At 37.4% G+C, this 20,021-nt stretch overlaps 1 protein-coding gene across 1 annotated transcript; it reads left to right on the top strand.

The window, feature by feature from the left end:
* The first annotated feature begins 12,723 nt into the window (after nucleotides 1-12,723).
* On the top strand, nucleotides 12,724-13,958 carry prmt6 (protein arginine methyltransferase 6). Its single transcript, XM_087788066.1, has one exon. It carries the CDS (start codon nucleotides 12,745-12,747, stop codon nucleotides 13,795-13,797), a length of 1,053 nt encoding a protein of 350 aa, XP_087644192.1. The 5' UTR covers nucleotides 12,724-12,744; the 3' UTR covers nucleotides 13,798-13,958.
* The last annotated feature ends 6,063 nt before the right edge of the window (nucleotides 13,959-20,021 follow it).

A 20,021-nucleotide genomic window follows, 5' to 3' on the forward strand; every position in this document is an offset into this window, starting at 1 on the left:
ATTCACAGGAACATTTTTTTAATAACATGATCCGCCAAAGTTTTGAGATTGAATATGTAAAATATAGGGTTCATTAAAAAAATAAACGTACAGTATATATTTGAAAGTCATTAGAATTTCGCTGCTCATTATAATGGGATGTAGCTGAAATGTTGAGAGGATTAGTCAATGATCACGGCGTCTGTTGTTGTGAATTGAAAACTTGACTGAGACTAGACTGAGTCACACCAGAAGTAGTCACAGAGCAGAGTTATTATTTCCCCATGGAAAATAAAATGACGCAAATACCTCAGAGGACTCACACCAGAAGCAGGCATCACGTTCTCTGCAATCTCTGCATCGCTAAACTAGGATTGATCTGTATTTTTTCAGCGTCAAGTCTTAACGTTGATCGTTCAGACAGGAAACCAATAACAACATGGCCATGATATTGTTTTTGTTTTTTATAATTTGCAGTTTGGTCCTCAACCAGCTTCCAACAGACCTATTTACCCTGTGACTCCTGACCTGGTTCCCTGTTGACCAAAGGCTTTTCCAATTTTGTCCGTCAACCATTATCCCCAAAGGTGGTTTTCTATACATAATCTGTCTCTTCTTCTATCATCTGGTACTTTATTGTTCTACCATTGACAGTATTTGTCAAGCTGAATCTTGAGAAGTCTGCTTGTGAGTAGGTAAGTAAACGTTATTTGTAAACCTTTCTATACCATGGTCACAAAGCGCCTTAACAATCAAATAAATTAAAAATAAATTATTTAAAAGGCCAAGACACATAAGACGAACACAGTCCCAGAAAATCAGGGAAAAGCCTGCACAAAAACGAATGTCTTGAGATGTTTCTTGAAGGAGTCAGTAGATCATCAAACACGGAGGGAGAGAAAGATCGTTCCAAAGCTTAGGAGCAACAGTCTGGAAGGGATCAGATCACTGATGTAAGGAGGAGTCTGACCATGAATAGATCTGAAAGTAAGAACCAGAATTATAAATTTGATCCTGAAAGAAACTGGCAGCCAGTGAAGAGTTTTAAGGATCGGAGAAATGTGAGTTCTTCTACTACAGCAGGTCAGAATTCTGGCTGCAGAGTTCTACAGTATATTAACTGCAGGGGAGACAGCTCCTTCTTGTTTAGACACAAAAATAAACTGTTACAATTGTCTAAACGAAAAGACACAAACGCATGGATTATAAGGTCCAGATCGTGTTATGACACATTTTCGAAACGGTTTCTGGTCAGTTTTCTGCAGTGTTGATCTAGAGATATGTCTTTGCCAAATACAACATAGATTTCGCAGTTGGATGGACTGGCCTAAATCACCCAAGTACTGACTCAACCCTGGAATATTATCAGGAGTAATAACCAGAGTTTCAGTTTTGTCCACATTTAGCTGCAAAGTGTTTTCACTCAGCCATTGTTTGATTTCCAGCAAAGCACTGACTGTTAAGCCTTTGGGGCTCAGTTGGATCAAAAGAGCAGTAGAGCTGGATGTCATCAGCAAAAATGTGGTATGAAACATCAGGAAATCTCTAAATGATTGTTAATCAAGTACAGCAAAAATAATAAAGGACCCAAAACAGAACCTTGAGGGACTCCACACAAGAGATCCGCTGATTCAGACCTTATTTGATTGGCAGACACACTGGTAAAATAGTTATACATCTTTCCTGATAATCCTCCCACACCTGGTTATTTCCTGCTATACCAGACCCATAATAAGTTGTCTCTCCTTCTATTATCTGATACTTTATTGATCTACCATGAACAGTGTTTATCAAGCTCATCTTGAGAACTCTAATTGTATCATTATTACAACTTTCAGGAATTAAAAAATGTTAAAGTTAAAAGTTTAGCAGGTCCAAGAGCCCACTTATCTGTGGGAGAGGGAGGAAGGGAATGCTTGCATACAGGGCACAGCTCATCAGCGAAAGACATTACTTGGATCGCAGCAATGCTTGCTGGTTATTTTGACTGCTCTCTGGGACATAACAGCAGAAACCTGTCATCCTCAGGTCCTTGTATGAATTAAACTCTCCTCTGAGCTAAGCAGCAAACTCTGAACAGACTCCAGGGACACGGAACGGCCAACTTTGACTAAATGCTGGGAGCGGTGGCCCAGGGTAACCATTTAAGGATGCAGTGTAATGTTCCCTTTGGAAATAACTGTCACGCCAATTAGAGGTCAAAACGGGGGAAGTTAGGCAGCGCTTTAGATATATGATGTCATTGTTTAGGGGTGTGCAGAAAACACAATGATGAGTCATTGCTGACTTTATTCCCCAGTTTCAAGTCGAGACACTCTCCCTTTAGCAAAAATAACTAGCAAAACATTACAAGATGCTGTTGTAAAATCCAGGAAAAGAGTTTGTGTTTGATCCAACGAGACAATTCCCAAATGAAACCCACTGTACTGCGCAATTGTTTCTCACGGAAATGAAAAAACATTTCATTTAATCTAAACAGCACTCCTAGGTCTCATTGTCTATTTCAGATTCTGCAGTGTTTTGTGAGAACCACTTACTGTAAAATTCTCAAGCCGGAGGAATTTAGTTGTTTCCCAGAGATTTTGAAAGATTTCAAAACTGGTTTGAGAGAAACTTTTGGAACACATGGACTTGTTCTCCTTGTACATTGATTCTGGATCACACTTATGTTTTCATCATTAGGTCTGGAACAAGTTACGAACATTTTTTCTCTTGGAATGATCAGTTCATTGTGTTATCTTGTCGATTATTATTATTATTAGGCAATCATCAAACTCCCGCCATGTTATAGCTCCAAAGTAGGGCAGCAGAATTAATCGATTTTAATGATTTTATCTTACCAAGATACTGTTTAGTTATTACATAACAAACTGAACAAATAAAAATATTCTTTCATTCAGTTTAAGTGCAGTTTTGTTAATATATTATTATATATTCCTTAAATGTTATCTTGCACTTAAAGCTGTACATATATGTTGTTGTGGTAATTCAAGAATAATACAGATGTTTTCCCTTAAATTGTGTATAATCCTGATGACAATATAAAAAAAAATCATAATTATATAGTTTGGTGTAATCCAAATCCAACGTATGAGTGCAGTGTTGAAGGGAAACTTGGTGTAGGAAAGAGAACTTCAGTTCGTCTCACCATTCTTTGCGTACGTCATTGATAAGGTTCTTTAACTTGGAAGTCTGTACTGCATCTGTTTATTGACCTATATTGATTAGTTCATGATCATCAAGTTAAACAGTAGAGAGGTGAAAACGCCGTGCCTGAACACTGAGGTGGAATATTTCAGATTGGGACGATACAAAGCGTTGAATTTGTTTAAATGACTTTAAGATTCACTACTAAGTTTGCAACTCTCTAGATACTTTTCTAAACATGTGGAGGCATTTCATGCCCCACTTTGAGAAGCTCAAGTCATTATAAACTACTTTTCTGACCCGTTTTTTTCTGTCTAAATAAGTAATTTTGTCTTACTATTCATTTAACCATTTATTGTATTTTAACAATGGTATCTTGGAAGATATGTTTATCGGTTTCTTGGTTGACAGCTTGTGGTTGGGAAAGGAAGAGTATGTTATTATTATTTTCCTATATTAATATAATTTTTGGTTGTTTTATTTATTTATTCATTTTTAATTTTGACTTATAATCATCATACTGTGATTTTGAATAGTGTTCTACAATCTCTCCTCAAACATGTGTTATGTAAGTCATCAATGCCTGTTACAATGCATTTTATCTAAAACTAATCAAGATATTTAAAAAGAAAAAAAAACCTGACATTCCTCATGCTTACAGCACAGTGAAGGTGAATTAAGGTCTTTCTGAAGATTCTGTCATAAATAAATGTCACAATTGTCTCAAGCAAAGCAAACACAAGTATGTGAAGATTGTACCTTTGGCATTAAAAATGACTGAACTGCTGCCACAAGAGCCAACAGTGTGTATTTTTCATGATGACCTTTTCTTTGAGCTTTTGTTTTGATATTGCAAAATCAAAGACAGGGGAATAGCAGCAGGAGGATGCCGAGCTTCAGGAATGATTTGCAAACAGTCGGCGTGGTGAGAAGGAATGGTCATAATTGTTTCATAGTTAACCGGCAGATTTAAAAAAAAAATTAAAAAGCCAGATTCTAACTTGAACTTTCATATATGGCTCCTCGCATTGAATAAAATGCTGATTTCAAGTCGTGATTGAGTAATAAGACGGTTGTCTATGTTTATCTATGGATAACACTTTTATCATGTTCAATCGTTACGATATGCTCTTCCAATTTTTCATTTGAAGAACCTGCATCATTCATGTAATGTTTTTGTGAACATTAGAGACCTCATTTCTGCAAATGATGTAGCGTACTGATCTAGATTTTCAACTCACGGTTTATAATTTCACAATTTTTTATCTCCACCAGTAGGAGGCTGTGGACGGATCAATGTATGCAATTAGCCTTGCAATTAGCACTTTTGCTAATGTGCTCGAATGGATTTTCGGAATTGTCAGAGGAATGCAATACTGCAGAGCTAAATCTCCCACTACCTTTCCTCAGTCAGCATCTCACTGACGGAGCAGCACGACATGTAAAGCGCCTCAATCTCACCCTTCCACTAAACCAAATAACTATTGACAAATTCTTTTGATGGTATGTGTTCCAAATATATTTTTTCAGAACATCATCCCACAATGTAAGTGAATTCATTGGTAGCTCTAGTTAAAAAAGTAAGGAGGTCATGAGATTGTTGGTGCAAAAAATTAAATGCATTAATAAAGAGACAAATGGGTATGAATGTTTTCAGAAAATACGCTACCATCTCACAGCACGAAGGTTGTCGGTTGACTTCCAGTTTCTGTATTTAATGCAGGGCAATCATTTTGAGTTAAATATAATTTAATCTCATAATAGTCATCAATTGGTGAAGAATTAATGCTCTCAGTACTTCATCAAATTGCATGAAATGTATCATTTTTTACCAAACATTAACACAATAAGTCACACCAAAAACAAATATTTGCTGGTTAAGAAAATGATTCCCATTATTATATAAATATTATATTATATATATATACATATTATATACATTTTAAATCATAATTATTAATTGAATATTCATTTTATAGTATGGGTCAATTAGAAAAAATATAGAAAAAGTACATTTGTGCTCATGATTGCAAATTCTTGTGTAAATTCATTAACATTGATAGTAACTGAATCAACATTTGAAGCAGCTGAAAACAGAAATGATATAATATATGATGAGATAAACTAAGAACCTATAGTGGCTCAGACAACCAACCACCAACTGCTGATTTTTTTTCTCTCTCTGTCTCTTTCTAAGAAAGACGCTCGGTGTTTTTACAGAAAGTGAATACTGCTTTTTTGTCCCTCTGAAAGAGCATCGATTTTTACTTTGCAGCATCCAAGGTCAGTGCAAAGAACAAGCCAGTAGGATCTTATCACCTCGCGAGTACAGGCTTCTCTCTCACTCCATTCACTGGAGGGAAAATAAACACAAATGAAGTTTGGAGCTCAGTTGTCTGACTTCTTCTGTCATGACCTTCCTTGATGGCAAAGAAGATCAAAAACAGTTAGTGTTTTTTAGATGGAAATATTGAGCTTATTCCTCTGAACCATTTTTGCATGGGAACAATTTTCTCTACAATCAGAAAAAAAAACTGTCTTTGAAGATTCATCTTCGATATTCATTCTGCACTGGAATAACGACACTTTGGTCTCAATCTGTCTTCCTGCTGATTTGGTCTCATATAATCTGCGTGTAACTGCGACCAAAATGTTCAACGACCAGAATTTTCTCTTAGACAAATAGACATAATTTTACAAGGTCTAATGTAGATTTTAAAGATGATTCATATAATGTGCTGTGTGGTACTTTTGAATGGGAAAGGTATATATGGAGAGGTTACAGTGAGACATTGAATAAGAATACATTGAATATATTTTAATGACCAGGCTCTCTTTACATGATACAAAGGCAGACAATAATCTGCAGACCTCAGATGAATACGTTCATGACACTAGAGAGCCTCTTCTCAGCTCTCTAATCTTTGTGTATCAACCACTAACTGAAACCTGTGGGATTTAGACTAAAGAAAGAACTATAATCCAAGAGAAGAGTGTAGAGGACGTACATACCAGGAAGTGGCGATTATATCTGGCGCCTGTTGCTGCAGGAGAAGCTTTGAGCTCTGCTCCTGAGATGGTGATTGCATGACGAACTGTAGCTGCTGTCAGAGCAACAGGCGCCTTGGAACTCAGGAAGGATAAACAAAATAAGTTTCAAAATATTTCCGACATGACAACACCTTTAATTAGTTTTTAAAATGCCATCATTAGAAAAGTAAATTATAGTTAAGTTTTTATAAATATAATGCATATTTACCTTAACCTAAAGTGGTTTCATATGTATTCATGTTATATAAAGTTTGAATAGGTAGAAATACTTTTTAAAATCTAGTAAAACAATGCAAAAATGTTCTATGACTTTTCGTACTGAAGGTCATGTTGGAGTGTGTTGGGAGATTTCCGCTTTCTCTTAAGAGTATAAAGGAAGGAGTTTCATCCCCTTTTGTGACAGAGTTTAATGCTTGAGCAGGGTGATATGGACATTTATTGAACTTATTGGCAACACATTTACAGTAGGATCTCAGAGGATCACAGACGAACGTGTCTATAAGCTGATACATTTTTGTCGTATTGATCTGCTACATACAAGTAAGTACGTTTTCTCTGTACAGTGCCTTTCACAGACCAGGGTCACAAAGCATCTGAACAACGAAACAATGCACAGTTAACATGCGTGCTCTTCCTTTTTCCACATGCATGCTTTGCATTTAATATACAGTATATATTATAATTTCTTTTTCATAAATTTACTAGTACAAATATCTGCATGTGTAATGCATATCCATGTATTAAAATCAATTTCAAGGAAAAAACAAATAAAGAAGGAATTGGTAATTGGTTCTCAAAAGATTGATTTTTTTTATATAGAGTGAGTTCAAAAAATTACATTACAGTTATAATTTAACTATAATATTATTATATAGTTTAATATTCATTGTTATATATAACAATCTACTTATTACTTATTTATGTATTTATTTATTTATTTATTTATTATTTGAAGCATAATCCCAGATGATTGACAATTATTTTGAGTTGCATCTTCATTTATATATATATATGACAACATATATAAAAAGGGATTATATAAAAACACCATATTTAACATCAATAATGAAAGCAAACTCAGCAAGAACACAAATTAACAGTGAAGTAGATGTTTAGTTCGCATAAGTAAATATAATCTGTGGATTCAAAAATATTTTTGTTGGTCTTGTGACAAGTGACAGCAGTGAAATTGTGTTTTTACCCTGGGTCAATTTGACCGACCTCGACTACTGCATATGTATTTATGGAAGCCAGGGGGGTCGTTCACTTTGAATCAGAGACATTAAGAGGGATACCACAAACACATTTGTTTCCGTGCCTTCGGGTCACCTTGACCCTGAGATAACACAAGGGTTAAGAGTATAAATGAACAATGTTTTGGAACATTCAGGGGTAAAAACAAGTAATTAAGTGCGTTTTTCTAAAGAGAAATCTGTCATTAAGGAGAGTAGAGCAAGGTAACTGTGATATAAATATGTTTAAATAAGCCACAACAAATGTTTTAAATGAACGCTGGTTCAAATCCCACTCTTCAAGAAAGTCCCATGGAGCACTGCCACATCTTAAGCTCTTCAACTGTTTAAAATCCAATTTGAAATCATTTAATAAAGGCCTATTTATAAGATTTGATATACGTCCCTCCTGTTTTTCTTTATTTTATTTACTTTATTCTCCACTCTGTGATTGAGTTTGAACGAGATTTAGTGTTTGTGTTTTCTCTCAGTACCCCCCTTTTCCTTCGTCTTAAACAACAAGTTATTTCAGTTGGTTTGAGTAAAGCTCTGCAGAACGAATATAATTCCTTGGCTGCATCTCTGCGCAGCACTAATGAGCAGATGTGCAGTGCCGCTCAGATGGTGCTGCTTAACATCAGGCATAATGGCTGTCGTGTGCAGGTTTTTTTTCTCAGAAATTTAATCAAATTGCAGAGTAATGCAACTAATTCTGGTGTGGATTAGGAGAAGGGAGTCTTCGGGGAGGGAGTGTAATTAATGAATTGATTGCCAGAGTTTAGAGATTGACAGGCTGAGATCTTGCAAAGAGCGGGGTTTTTTTTTTGTTTTGTTTGTTGGTTTCAGGGCCACACACACTTTCACTGATGCAGGTTCTGTCACGAGGAGTGAGATATCAATGTAGCTCGGAATGGATCCGTCGGAGAAATCAATCCGAAGCCATCGCCCCTTTGTATTTGCTGCACAGCGCACGATTCCTCCTTCTCCGGCAACTGATCACGACTCCGGAACTTTAGAACAGTTTCTGTTCCCAATGAGTGAGATGTATCTGCTGTCATCTTACACTCAAATCAGGCGGCGTTTACAGGCAAGAAGACGATTAATAAAAATTAATGAAAATGAAATGTAATTTGATCGTCACTTCTTTTTTTAATAATGACCTTAATTCTGATTTATGTATTGTAAGTAAGTAAGTAAGTAATATTTATTTATAACATCTTAAGACTTTTCTATTTGTTCAGGCTTTTCCTTGAATTTCTCGAACTCCTGTGTTGTTCTCAGTATTATCTTGATCTTTAAAGTATGTACTTTTCCGAAAATAATTCTCATCATGTAGTTTAATGAATTGTGACAACCACTATTCATATCCTATTCTCTTTTGGACTTCTGTCTTTTTTCAAACGATTTCTATTCAAATTAATAAAAAATAAATTCAATTCAATTAAAAGGTGAATATCTGCTTTGGTCTCAGGTGGTTTTCTGCTAGAGGAAAATAATCAATAATCTTCTCTCAAATGCATGTTTTCTGATTTTATTCCATACAATCTATAAATGTGTTTCTTGTTTTTACAGATATATTGATTTGATTGTATTTATATTCGTATTTCATTGTAGAATATCATCATTTTTGTTGTATTCTTCCTTGAGAAACATTCTAGTTTTGTGTGTTTGATGTGTAATCAGTAGTTTCAATGAAGAGAATTCTACAAAATGCTTCTATCGTGAAGTATACAACTGGCTTATATGGAAGAACATCTACTTTGTTGTTGAAGAGACTGGATCTGGAGCTCAGCTACAGCTTGTCAGAGGGTTTACATCTGCAAAACTTTTCTTCATTTAGTTGAACAACAACAGCTGTTCTCTCGTCTGCCTTGTCCACTCACCAAAAATCTCACTTACAAATGTTTCTTTTCCTCTATTTTAAATTAGATTTTCCTGAGTTTCTGTTTCTTTGGATATCTTCCTAAAATCCAGCCCATAACTCAATTTAAAGACAGTGTGTAGTTTATAGATAAATCAAATTGTAAATACCGATTTAGAGTGAATTAACAACTACACTGTGTTCCAAATTATATCGCCAATTATATTTTTCTCAGATTTTCCTGTATAGTCAATACACGACAGTCAGCATCATTTTTAGGTCATCAACTGTTATATAATGAATTTGAATGTTATTGAACAAATCTCGCAATGATAACTGTATTTTTTTAAGAATAAAAATGCACTGTTCCAATTTATTATGCACAACAGAGTTTTTTATAATATTTCATAGGTTGTTAATAACTGAAAATGCAGCTTCAGGAGGTCATAGTTACTGAAATCAAAAGCTATTTCACAGAATCATCTTAACAGGTCAAGTTACATTGGAACATAGGACCCCCTTATGTGATAACAGCTTCACAATTCTTGCATCCATTGACCTTGTGAGTTTTTGTTTCAGTTTCTGCTTGAATTCCTTTGCAGGATGTCAGAATAGCCTCCCAGAGCTGCTGTTTGGATGTGAACCGCCTCCCACCCTCATAGATCTTTTTCTTGAGGATGCCCCAAAGGTTCCCAATAGGGTTGAGGTAAGGGGAGGATGGGGGCCACACCGTGAGATTCTTTCCTTTCATGCCCATAGCAGCCAATGATGCAGAGGTATTCATTGCAGCATGAGATGGTGCATGAAGATGATTTTGTTACAGAAAGCATGGGTCTTCCTTGTGTACCATGGGAGATAGTGGTCGGTCAGAAACTCCACATTATTTTCACACCTTCAGGTTCCTTAAAGGGACGCGACCAGCTCTCCCCCCATGATTCCGCCCCAAAACACGACTCCGCCACCTCCTTGCTGACGTCGCAGCCTTGTTGGGACATGGTGGTCGTCCACCAACCATCCACTGCTCCATCCATCTGGACTATCCAGGGTTGCACGGCACTCATCGGTGAACAAGACTGAAGTTTGAAAATGAGTCCTAATGTATTTCTCTGCCCACTGCAGCCGTTTCTGCTTGTGAACATTGTTTAAGGAGTGGCCGAATAGAAGGTTTACACACAAATGCAAACCTCTGAAGGATCCTACGTCTGATGATGACGGTTCTCTGAAGGATGGTCGTGGGACTCCAGAGGCACCAGCAGCTACAAATATCTGTTTGATACTTTGGAATGGCATTTTAGCAGCTGCTCTCTTGATCCTGCTTTTCGTGAAATATCTAAGGTTTTCATACCTTGACCAAGGCATTGAACTATTTCATGGTTTTCAGCAGCAGAGATGCTTTTTCTTTCCTATATTGCTCATCTGCGTGATAATGTGGAACGCCCCTCATAAGTAGTTTTTCTTGAATTGGGATCACCCGGCAAACTAATTGGTCACAGGTGTCTGAGATCTCCTAAAAATGTAATCTTCATAACGCTTAAATACAATTTTACTAAGCGATGACCTTAAACGTTCACAATTCATCTGGAAACTTCAATAACTTCATCAAATGTGTGCAGATGAATCACAAGTATGAAAGCGTGTTAGGAATTAATTGGTGTTAAAGGATGACAATTTATGTATCGTTACAAAAAAAAACACAGATGCTTAAGATTATGTTTAAATTAGCATTTATGTCGCCACTTTGGTGATTGAATTTGACTCCCCAGCTGTAAGATTGTTTAATAACTCAAGGCCAATGATTAAACTTAAGGGCGAGTGCAAGATGTGATCTAATAACCCAGAAGAAATATATAGGAGATGCTTTTGGGGAAAAAAAGTGTTTTCCCCCGGTGATAGTGCACGTGTTTCACAAGTAGCAACACATGCATAACAATTCATTTTTAAACTAAACACAAATGCAAATGATGGCTTTTTCTTCACGACAGAACCGTCTTCTCGCTTCAAAGGGAAGTAATAAAGAATCATCGACATCTCACGACGATCTCCTTTACTGCGGCTCTACTTCTCTTCTCTCATCATTACGCGATGGGATTCTGAGAGGTTGTCCGGAACCATCTCGGTAAAAGACGAGAGAACGCTCCGGAGGACTGTCACGAGACGAGGGACGCCTGGTCACCAGGGAAAACCTGCTCTTCCTGAGATCCGGTGGCAGGTACGCCCGCGGGCGCAGCGTTTACTTTCACTTGATTTTCCTGAAGATACAAATGCATATGACATTCCACTGTATTCTGCAAGATGTTGCTGACATGAAGTGAAACCAGCGAGTGCCACAGAAAGACGGTCTCCACAGCATTGACAGTATCTGTAAACTCATTTTTCACTGTCTTCTTCCTGGTCACTTAAAATGACATCTGCAGTTTTTTTTCCCCAACTGTTTTACTTTTTAACTCTGCTTCCATCTTTTTTCCTCTTAACCAGATACGTGAACATGTTGACCTCTGCCTGCATCAATCCTTATGAGGTTAGGGTCAAACCAAGCCAGGTAAAAATGTTTAAAAAAGTTTAATTTTTTTGACTGTCCACTGTTTATAAATCATGTATATCAGGATTACTGTACATGTTTCATTGCCTAATTCTATTTTGTTTTTATATATTGTTTAGATAAAAAGCCATTTAATATTGATTTAGAGAAGATTTTGTTTAGTTGTTTTTTCTTTCCATTAAAAAAAAGGTTTTTCTTTTGTTATTGTTAATATAATGCCTTTTATTATTATGTTATATGTTATTTTATGCTTTACTGTCCTGCATATATATTAATTTAACACAATATTAGTCATGAAATAAAACGTACTGAAGAAACGTTAGATTCATGTTGAATATTTGCATTATATACTTGTTTATATTTTTATTTAGCTGAGATTATTTTAAGACAACGCTATATCAAACTCGATTACATAAAAGGGGCAAATCCTAGATATAAAATGAAATATTTATATTATTAATTGATTCATTCAACTCGTAACTGGCAATACCTCAACTTTCCGCAACCGATCAAACCGTTTAAACCGTTAAAAGTCCGAGTTAAAATGCGTGGGCATTAGAATAAAACATACTTTAAACCCACAAATTCATGAAATAGTCAATTAATCTCACGGTTTCATAATATTACTGATAGTCTGTGATTGAAATTCTGATCACTGCTTACACAACAATGACTCTGAGGTTGTTGACATCCTGGAAAGATGATTTTAATTCTGTCTCATCCTTTGAAGATGTGGTTTATTAACTCGTAAATGTTTCCTCCGAGCAACAATAATACAATGTGCATCCTAACGGGACCATAAATCAGTTTAGCGCTGCCTGGGAAATGTAGTTCGTCTCAAGTTGACGCCGCGTTAAACGAAAGTCAGAAAGAACTACAAGTCCCGACTGCGCCAAACCGGAAGTAGTAGCATACGAAGCCGAGCGGTAGCAGACATGTCTCACGTTGTGAAAAAGAGGAAAATAGACAAAAGTCGCCAGGATCGGCTGTATTTCGACAGCTACACCGACGTGACGATCCACGAGGAGATGATCGCCGATCACGTGAGAATGAACACGTATCGAAGCGCCATCATGCAGAACAGCGAGTCCATCCGGGACAAAGTGGTGCTGGACGTGGGAGCAGGAACCGGCGTCCTGAGCATTTTCTGCGTGCAAGCCGGCGCCAGGAAGGTGTACGCGGTGGAGGCGTGCTCCATCGCCGAGCAGGCCGAGAACATCATCCGGCAGAACGGCATGCAGGATAAGATCGAGGTGATCCGCGGCACCGTGGAGACGGTGCAGCTGCCGGAACAGGTGGAGGTCATCGTGAGCGAGTGGATGGGGTACGCGCTCCTCCACGAGTCCATGCTCAACTCCGTCCTCTACGCCCGGGACAAGTGGCTGAAGATGCCCGGCGGGATCATCCTGCCGGACCGGGCCGAGCTCTTCATCACGCCCATCATGGAGCCCGTGGTGGAGAACCGCCTGCACTTCTGGTACACGGTCAAGGACCAGTATGACGTGGACATGTCGTGCATGTCCGACTTTGCCAGGAGGTGCATCAAGAACACTGACATCACCATCAACACGGTGACCGTGGAGGACGTGCTGTCGCATCCGGTCCGGTTCGCCGAGCTGGACCTGACCACGGTGACCGTGGACCAGCTGAGGTCGCTGAAAGGTCACTTCACGTGCGACTCGTTCGGCCAGGCCGTGGTGAACGCCTTCTGCGTTTACTTCGACGTGTCCTTCTCGTGCCCGGGCAAACCCGTGGTGCTGTCCACGTCCCCCTTCAAGCCGGAGACCCACTGGAAGCAGGCCGTGCTGTACCTGGACGACCCCGTGGAGGTGATCCAGGACACGGCGGTCTCGGGAGAGGTCAGCGTGTACCCCTCGGAGAAGAGCGGGAGACACGTTTGCATCCATCTGGAGTACAGGATCGGAGAGCAGAAGCAAGAATCCAAGACTTTTTCGATACCCGACTGGAGTTCGGAGGATCAGCTTTGATGTCCGCGTCTCTAGACTGTTTACTTTTGAGGAGAATCGTTGCGAAATAAAAAAAAAAGCCAATTACATTAACATGTAATTAGAAAACACAAATCAGTATTTTTGTTAATGAAGTTTGGAAGTTTACTTCCGCATCACTCAATAAATATTTGTGAAAAACATTCTTGTGTCGTTTTATTCGCTAAATCTTCACCCAAAAGCAATTACAAGTACAATTCCAGTACCTAATAAATAAAACTATAGTTTAAATGACTCTAAATAGAGACTGACTCTGCTGAGCTCATCACATAATGATGGATTGAATTGATCAATTTCATAGTTAAATTGATATAATACAATGCAACCTAAGTAACTGCTCACAGAAGATCCAATTGTAAACATCTAAATGTACTCCTAAACTTTGGAATGATCTTCTTCTCCCTCTGTGTTTGATGATCTACTGACTCCTTCAAGAAACATCTTAAGATATTATTTGTGCAGATTTTTCCCTGATTTTCTGGAACTCCTGTGTTTGCCTTATGCTGTCTTGATCTCTTCTTTGTGACCCTGGTCTAGAAAGGTGTTTTAAAAAAATAACCATTAACTACTTACTAACTTTTTTCAAGACAAATGCAACGCAGTTAAATCCCGACCAAAAAGCCACAAGAGTTTAAGACTGTAGTCGTTTCGTCTTTCTTGGCTCCACAAAATGATAACTGAACTATTTCGTCCAACATTTTTACTAGTTTGGTGGAAATATGAGCTATTACCGCAGGTTTCTTTCTTAATGAGTTAAAAAAAAAAGGTGCAAACAAATTAAAGTGAAGCAAAAAGGAAATGACATTTAACATTAACACCATCAGTTGAGAAATATCATGGCTTTATTTGACTTTTGATCTTTTATCTGAGGATTGTCATCTGTTTTAGTTGGTAATAGAGAATTGTTATGGTTCTTTTATTTAAGTAAATGGGCTTTTTTTTCCCCAACATGTCCTGATGGCAATTCAATCATATTAGACTTATCATTCTCCTGTATGATAAAAACTACTAAAACAAAAAACAACAACATGACAAGTTTAAGAAAATGAAAATGATTATGAAAATTTAAAAATGAAAAGAAATAACCAGTTGTTTCTCAATAATATTTCATGTTTATCAAATGAAATATGTGTTTTCTCTCTCTCTTTTCATCTCACTATTTCTCTTAAATTTAAAATGAATGATGACTACTCAGCTATAGCCTAAAGCTGTGTTTGGTTTTACTATGTTTTGGACAATAGTTTTCAGACTTTCAGTGTGACGGCAGATGGCCGTGGGTACGAGTCCAGTTAGTGGTTTTGTTGTTTATCCTTTGAAATAGATGCACTCCTGAAAGAGAATCAAAAGCAAAAGCGCGACCGTGTTCAATAAATCTTTATGCGTCTGAAGTTGAAACATCAGACTCTGTTGATTGACTCTCTCTCTGTACGTGCAGGAGTTGCTTAAAAGCAGAAGATAAGTTGGCGTTCGAGCGTCGGCGTTGTGATCTAATGTGAGGCAGTTAATAAACGCTGAGGGGAAAACAGTGGCTGACGATTCGACTTTCTCACGCCATCATCCCAGATTGTCTTTTTATTTGTTTCTATGTCACCAGCACAAACGAGAATCCTGCCTCTAATGAGCCCGTCTGATGTGTATCACACACTTTAGTGTCAACAAATCAAAACTATTGTTAGTCGCAGTGAATAATGGCACATTTTAACTGCACTTGTGTAATTTGTGGGCTGTAGACACATTATTATTCACTGATGTGTGTAATGAGGCTCTTTGCAAGACACATATTGTAGTTCATCACTACAGTCCAAAAAAAGGCAGTGTTTCAGTTTCAGCAACTGTGTTTGATTTGGAATTGAAACAAATAAACCGAATTTCCAACATCCTTTAATTACTTCAATGAAATATTGATTAAAATGTGTCATTAGTTATTTGTTGTCATCTTATTGGATGAGCCTTCTTTTTACCCGACCAGCTGCCATTCATCAATCACAAGATGTTTCTTGGCCAGAGCAGCGACGCCAACCATTCTTAACAAAGCTTCCAAAAGGTGATATTTATCAGGATCTTAGCTGGCTCGGTCGAAACCTTGCCCATTACACACACTTTTTCTAATTTAAATCAAATTAAATGAACCAAGGTAGAGCTTCATCAAGGTCTCAGATGTTGCGGAGGAACCGGCCAAACCAACATAAAAAGTGAATGTACTGAGAAGAATTAAAATCAGACTCATATCTTGAAATATCATTGATAGCTAAGTTGAACTGAGGTCAGTCGGACGACAGGTAGTAGAATAAATCAAGCTACAGTGAGGCGGAAGTGACATTGTTGTCAGGATAAACAAGATATCTGTTCCTTGTCGCATTATGAACACGTCCTGAAAATTGAAATGAAGGTAGTTCATGACGTTTTAGGTTATTTTTGCTAAGAGAAAGAATAACAAAAACCTCTTCGGCGGATGTAATAAAACAACCACACGGCACAGCTGGAGAGTCTAGGATTGCAGCAGCAAAACCTGGTGGTTGATGGATCAATACACAAATCAATATTCAGAATTGGTCGGTTGTTGGTGCTTTTCCATCCCAAGCGTGTTTAAAAAAAGCAACAGTAATGGTGAATTATTTATATTTTTAATTTGCTTAATCCCCAAATGAATATGCTAATTGTTATTAGTGTTAGATAGATTAATTAAAATTATTTTTTGTCTTTCCTAACCTTTTGTTGATGCTGCTTAAATATTTAAATGGGGTTATTTAAGCAGTTATTTTGGTCATTAAAAAAAAAATTAAATATATATATATGTATAAATGATCTATATATTTTAGTGGTATCTTTTAGAATAGTTTGTATAAAATCATAACCTTTATGATCGGCATCAATAAATCCATGAATGTTTGTGGCCATAAAAAGTAAATTACACACAGTTAACAAATCTCTATTTTCAAAAGTCGGGCGGTAAAAAAAAGCCGGTGGAAGAAATGTAAAAAAAAATTTGGAGCAGATGACCTCTGTTGGCCCCTAAATCACAGTCAAGCATGCACGACCACACTCGGCTGACAAATGCTAAACTAATTGTTATCCATTTCTGCCTGAAATAATTTGGTAACCATTAGAAACAAGTGCTGAAACTCCAAATAGGCGAAGTGTGTCGTACTGCACGACAGTTTAGGTGCCAATCAATGGAGAATGTGCCTCGTCCGGCTGGTTTCAAGAGTCCCTTCTTGATGGAGGACGGATGGAGACAATCCTGAGTGACTTCAGTCTCTTCTAGAACTCCGGTTTGATGACAAAACTCAGCATTTGTCCGAGTTGTCTGGAAGAACAGGCAATAAAAAGGACATATTTTGAACTTGAACTGAACTAAAGCATTTGAAAGTGACAATTAAGTTCACAGCGTTTCCTTTATGTTCTAAAGTAGAATGGATGTTGAAACTCAACAATAAATGGATGTATCTGCTCAGACACTTTATGATCAAATATATATTCAAGTATAAAAACAGAGACTTTTCATTTGTTTTGATTCAACCTCCTGTTCAAGCAGGGTCTGCTGTAGAGCTGGATTATAACTATAAACTATGAAAGCAGTATTTTCAAATTTGATTTTCCTGCTCATTGTGCTCTCAAAATATTATATCATTCACTTAAAAATGTATTTTTCTGTAGCATTAACTCTGTACTTTGTCTGGCTGTGGAGCCAAATTTACCTCAAGGGCAACTACAGACCGAGGACAAGCTGTCAGTCCTTGAAATTCAGATTTATTTTATTGATTTTCCAAATTTCTTCAACATTTCAGACATTTATTTGCGCTGACATTATCCACCAGGGTCTAAACTTTTGTTCTGTGGCGATTTATGTCACTTTGTGGAAATATATTTATTTTTTTAATTCGATAAATATTTTTCTGTAAGATTGTAAACATTTTTTTATAATGATTTATGAGCCCCTTGGCAGAGGTATGTGCTGTCTGATTGCTGTTCTCCCTTTATAAATCAATCAGTTTAATGTTTATTTGAGATTAAACCTTCCCGATTGGTCCACAGTGTCCGGCCGAGAAGTATTGAGCTATTGACGTTCTCGTCCAATGTCAGAACGCCGATACTTAATTTGAACGAGAACCACCTCATTTACCTGAAGATCGCGTTGTTTCTGTGGATGAGTTAAAAGTCACCGGCATATCTTATGAAACTCTCCGCCTGTATCGACGTTCCTGTTGCCGTTTTGTCTTTCTTCGTTAGCGATTGTCTTTCTAAAGCTCACCTCATCCTCAGCCACCACAAATTAGGCGAGGGCGGAGGTAATTTTCCACCGTCGCTGAAACCCGGGCCGGGTCGCGGCGCTGTCTAATCATGGCCAGCCATCCATCCTTGTATGCTAATGACACCACGGATGAGAGCCAATAGGATACAGTTCCTACGGTTGCTTACAGTAACCAATATTACTGTCAGCACATCCTGAGAGGACAAATTGGGATCACGGTATTGACAAAAGCTAATTTGGTGGAGCAACCTCCAAAGGGGTGGACTTCATTTCTCTGGGGGGTAACAGACCAGACCATTTATCATCATTACCATTAGGAACCGGATCTCTGTTGGTCCAAAATAACTGATCCACAGCCTTTAGCTTTTTTAAAAACAGTCATAAAAAGTTGTTTAAATATTAACACGTTTATTCTAAATATTTCCATCGCGTTCAAGAAGCACACAGATGGACATGGCGAGGACAGATACGAGATGCTTCCGTCGAGACGTAAATAAATCCCAAATCAGACACAGGAGCACGTAAATCTAAACGGGGACGGGTCCGATCCAAACTCGGCTCGAAGCAATTGGCTGTCACCCGCCGCAAATCCACCCGACACTGTAGCCCTGAGCTCAGCACTAATCTTTTTTTCAATCATGCAGTTTTTTGGATTACGCTTCCATGTAATTCTTCTCAGGTATTGTTTCATAACTTTGTATTAGATTTCAATTTATGGCCACTGGGTTACCGGTTAAGAACACCGAGGTGGATTGAAGGTTTCTGAGCAGCAGATTGGTTTAGTGTCCGGCCGATAAACCTGTGACTCGAAGGTCCACATGGAACGAACGCATAAACGCCGGGTGCCTGATACACTTCTATACCTCCTAAAGCTTTATGTTGCACTTGAGAGTGGCATAGAAAATAAACTAAAAACTAATGATCACAGGAAGTTTGACATTCCTCCTCCTTGATCACACTTTAATCCATGTGGAGAAACCAAAATAAACAAAGTGTTGTTTTTAATCACTTGTGTGGTGACGGCACACCTGTTCTCTTGATGCAGTTCTTTGTTGTTCTAAAATTCAACTAGGAGTTAAGGAGACACACACGGCGACACATAACCCAAATGAAAAAATCCCATAATGGTCTCAATCAGGTGTCAGTGGTACACCTAAAATGCATATATTTTTATTTATTTTGATCTTATCTTGTGTGTTGACTTCATTTTACACATATCTATGATCTACTAAAAAAAAGAATGGACAGGAATCATTCAATCTTTCTAGAAATCCGGATAAAATTGAAACGGGTCAATAGTTATTAATTAAAAAACATGCATGGATGGTTATAATTCATATATTTTGTGCAAGCACAGATACGAAATAACAAATCTTAAAGTCAGAGTTTAATCTGAAAAAAAAATGGCACTTTGTAAAAAAGAACAGTTACTTATTTCTTCAATATTAAACTGATTGATTGCATTAAAGATTTTGGCTTTTCTAGCTGCACACAGATTTAGAGTAAAATATACATGATATCATATACAACTTATTATTTAAACGAGTCCTGATTAAAAATGCATTCTTAACCTACATCTTGGACTAGATATGAGGTGAAAGTTGGAAACCCCAAAGTCATATTCAAAATGTTTCCGAAACCTAGACTGATGTTTCACTCTTCCTGCAAATATTTTTATTTTATTTTAAATTAAATATTTAAATTATTTTTGAATGCATTTACAATCACACTTGGTGGCTACTTGTAGGTGTTGTGAATAGGGGCGTGTAGTGAAGGTAATGATACAAATACCTTCAATTACAGGTTCCTAAATGATACTTTTTCAATAACAATTTTTATAAAATCAATTCCAAAAAAAATAAAAAGACATTTCGGAAAGTACAAAGTAAATGTTTTAGCTTTGGTAAATGTACACTACACGCTCCACTACAAAAATGACAAATAATTTAAACTG

The sequence above is a fragment of the Callionymus lyra genome, chromosome 4 (assembly GCF_982586985.1).
Source record: "Callionymus lyra chromosome 4, fCalLyr1.hap1.1, whole genome shotgun sequence".
Classification (NCBI taxonomy): Eukaryota; Metazoa; Chordata; class Actinopteri; order Syngnathiformes; family Callionymidae; genus Callionymus; species Callionymus lyra.

What these genes read in the sequence shown, in the direction of transcription:
- prmt6 (XM_087788066.1), top strand. Translation starts at nt 12,745, where the DNA reads ATGTCTCACGTTGTGAAAAAGAGGAAAATAGACAAAAGTCGCCAGGAT.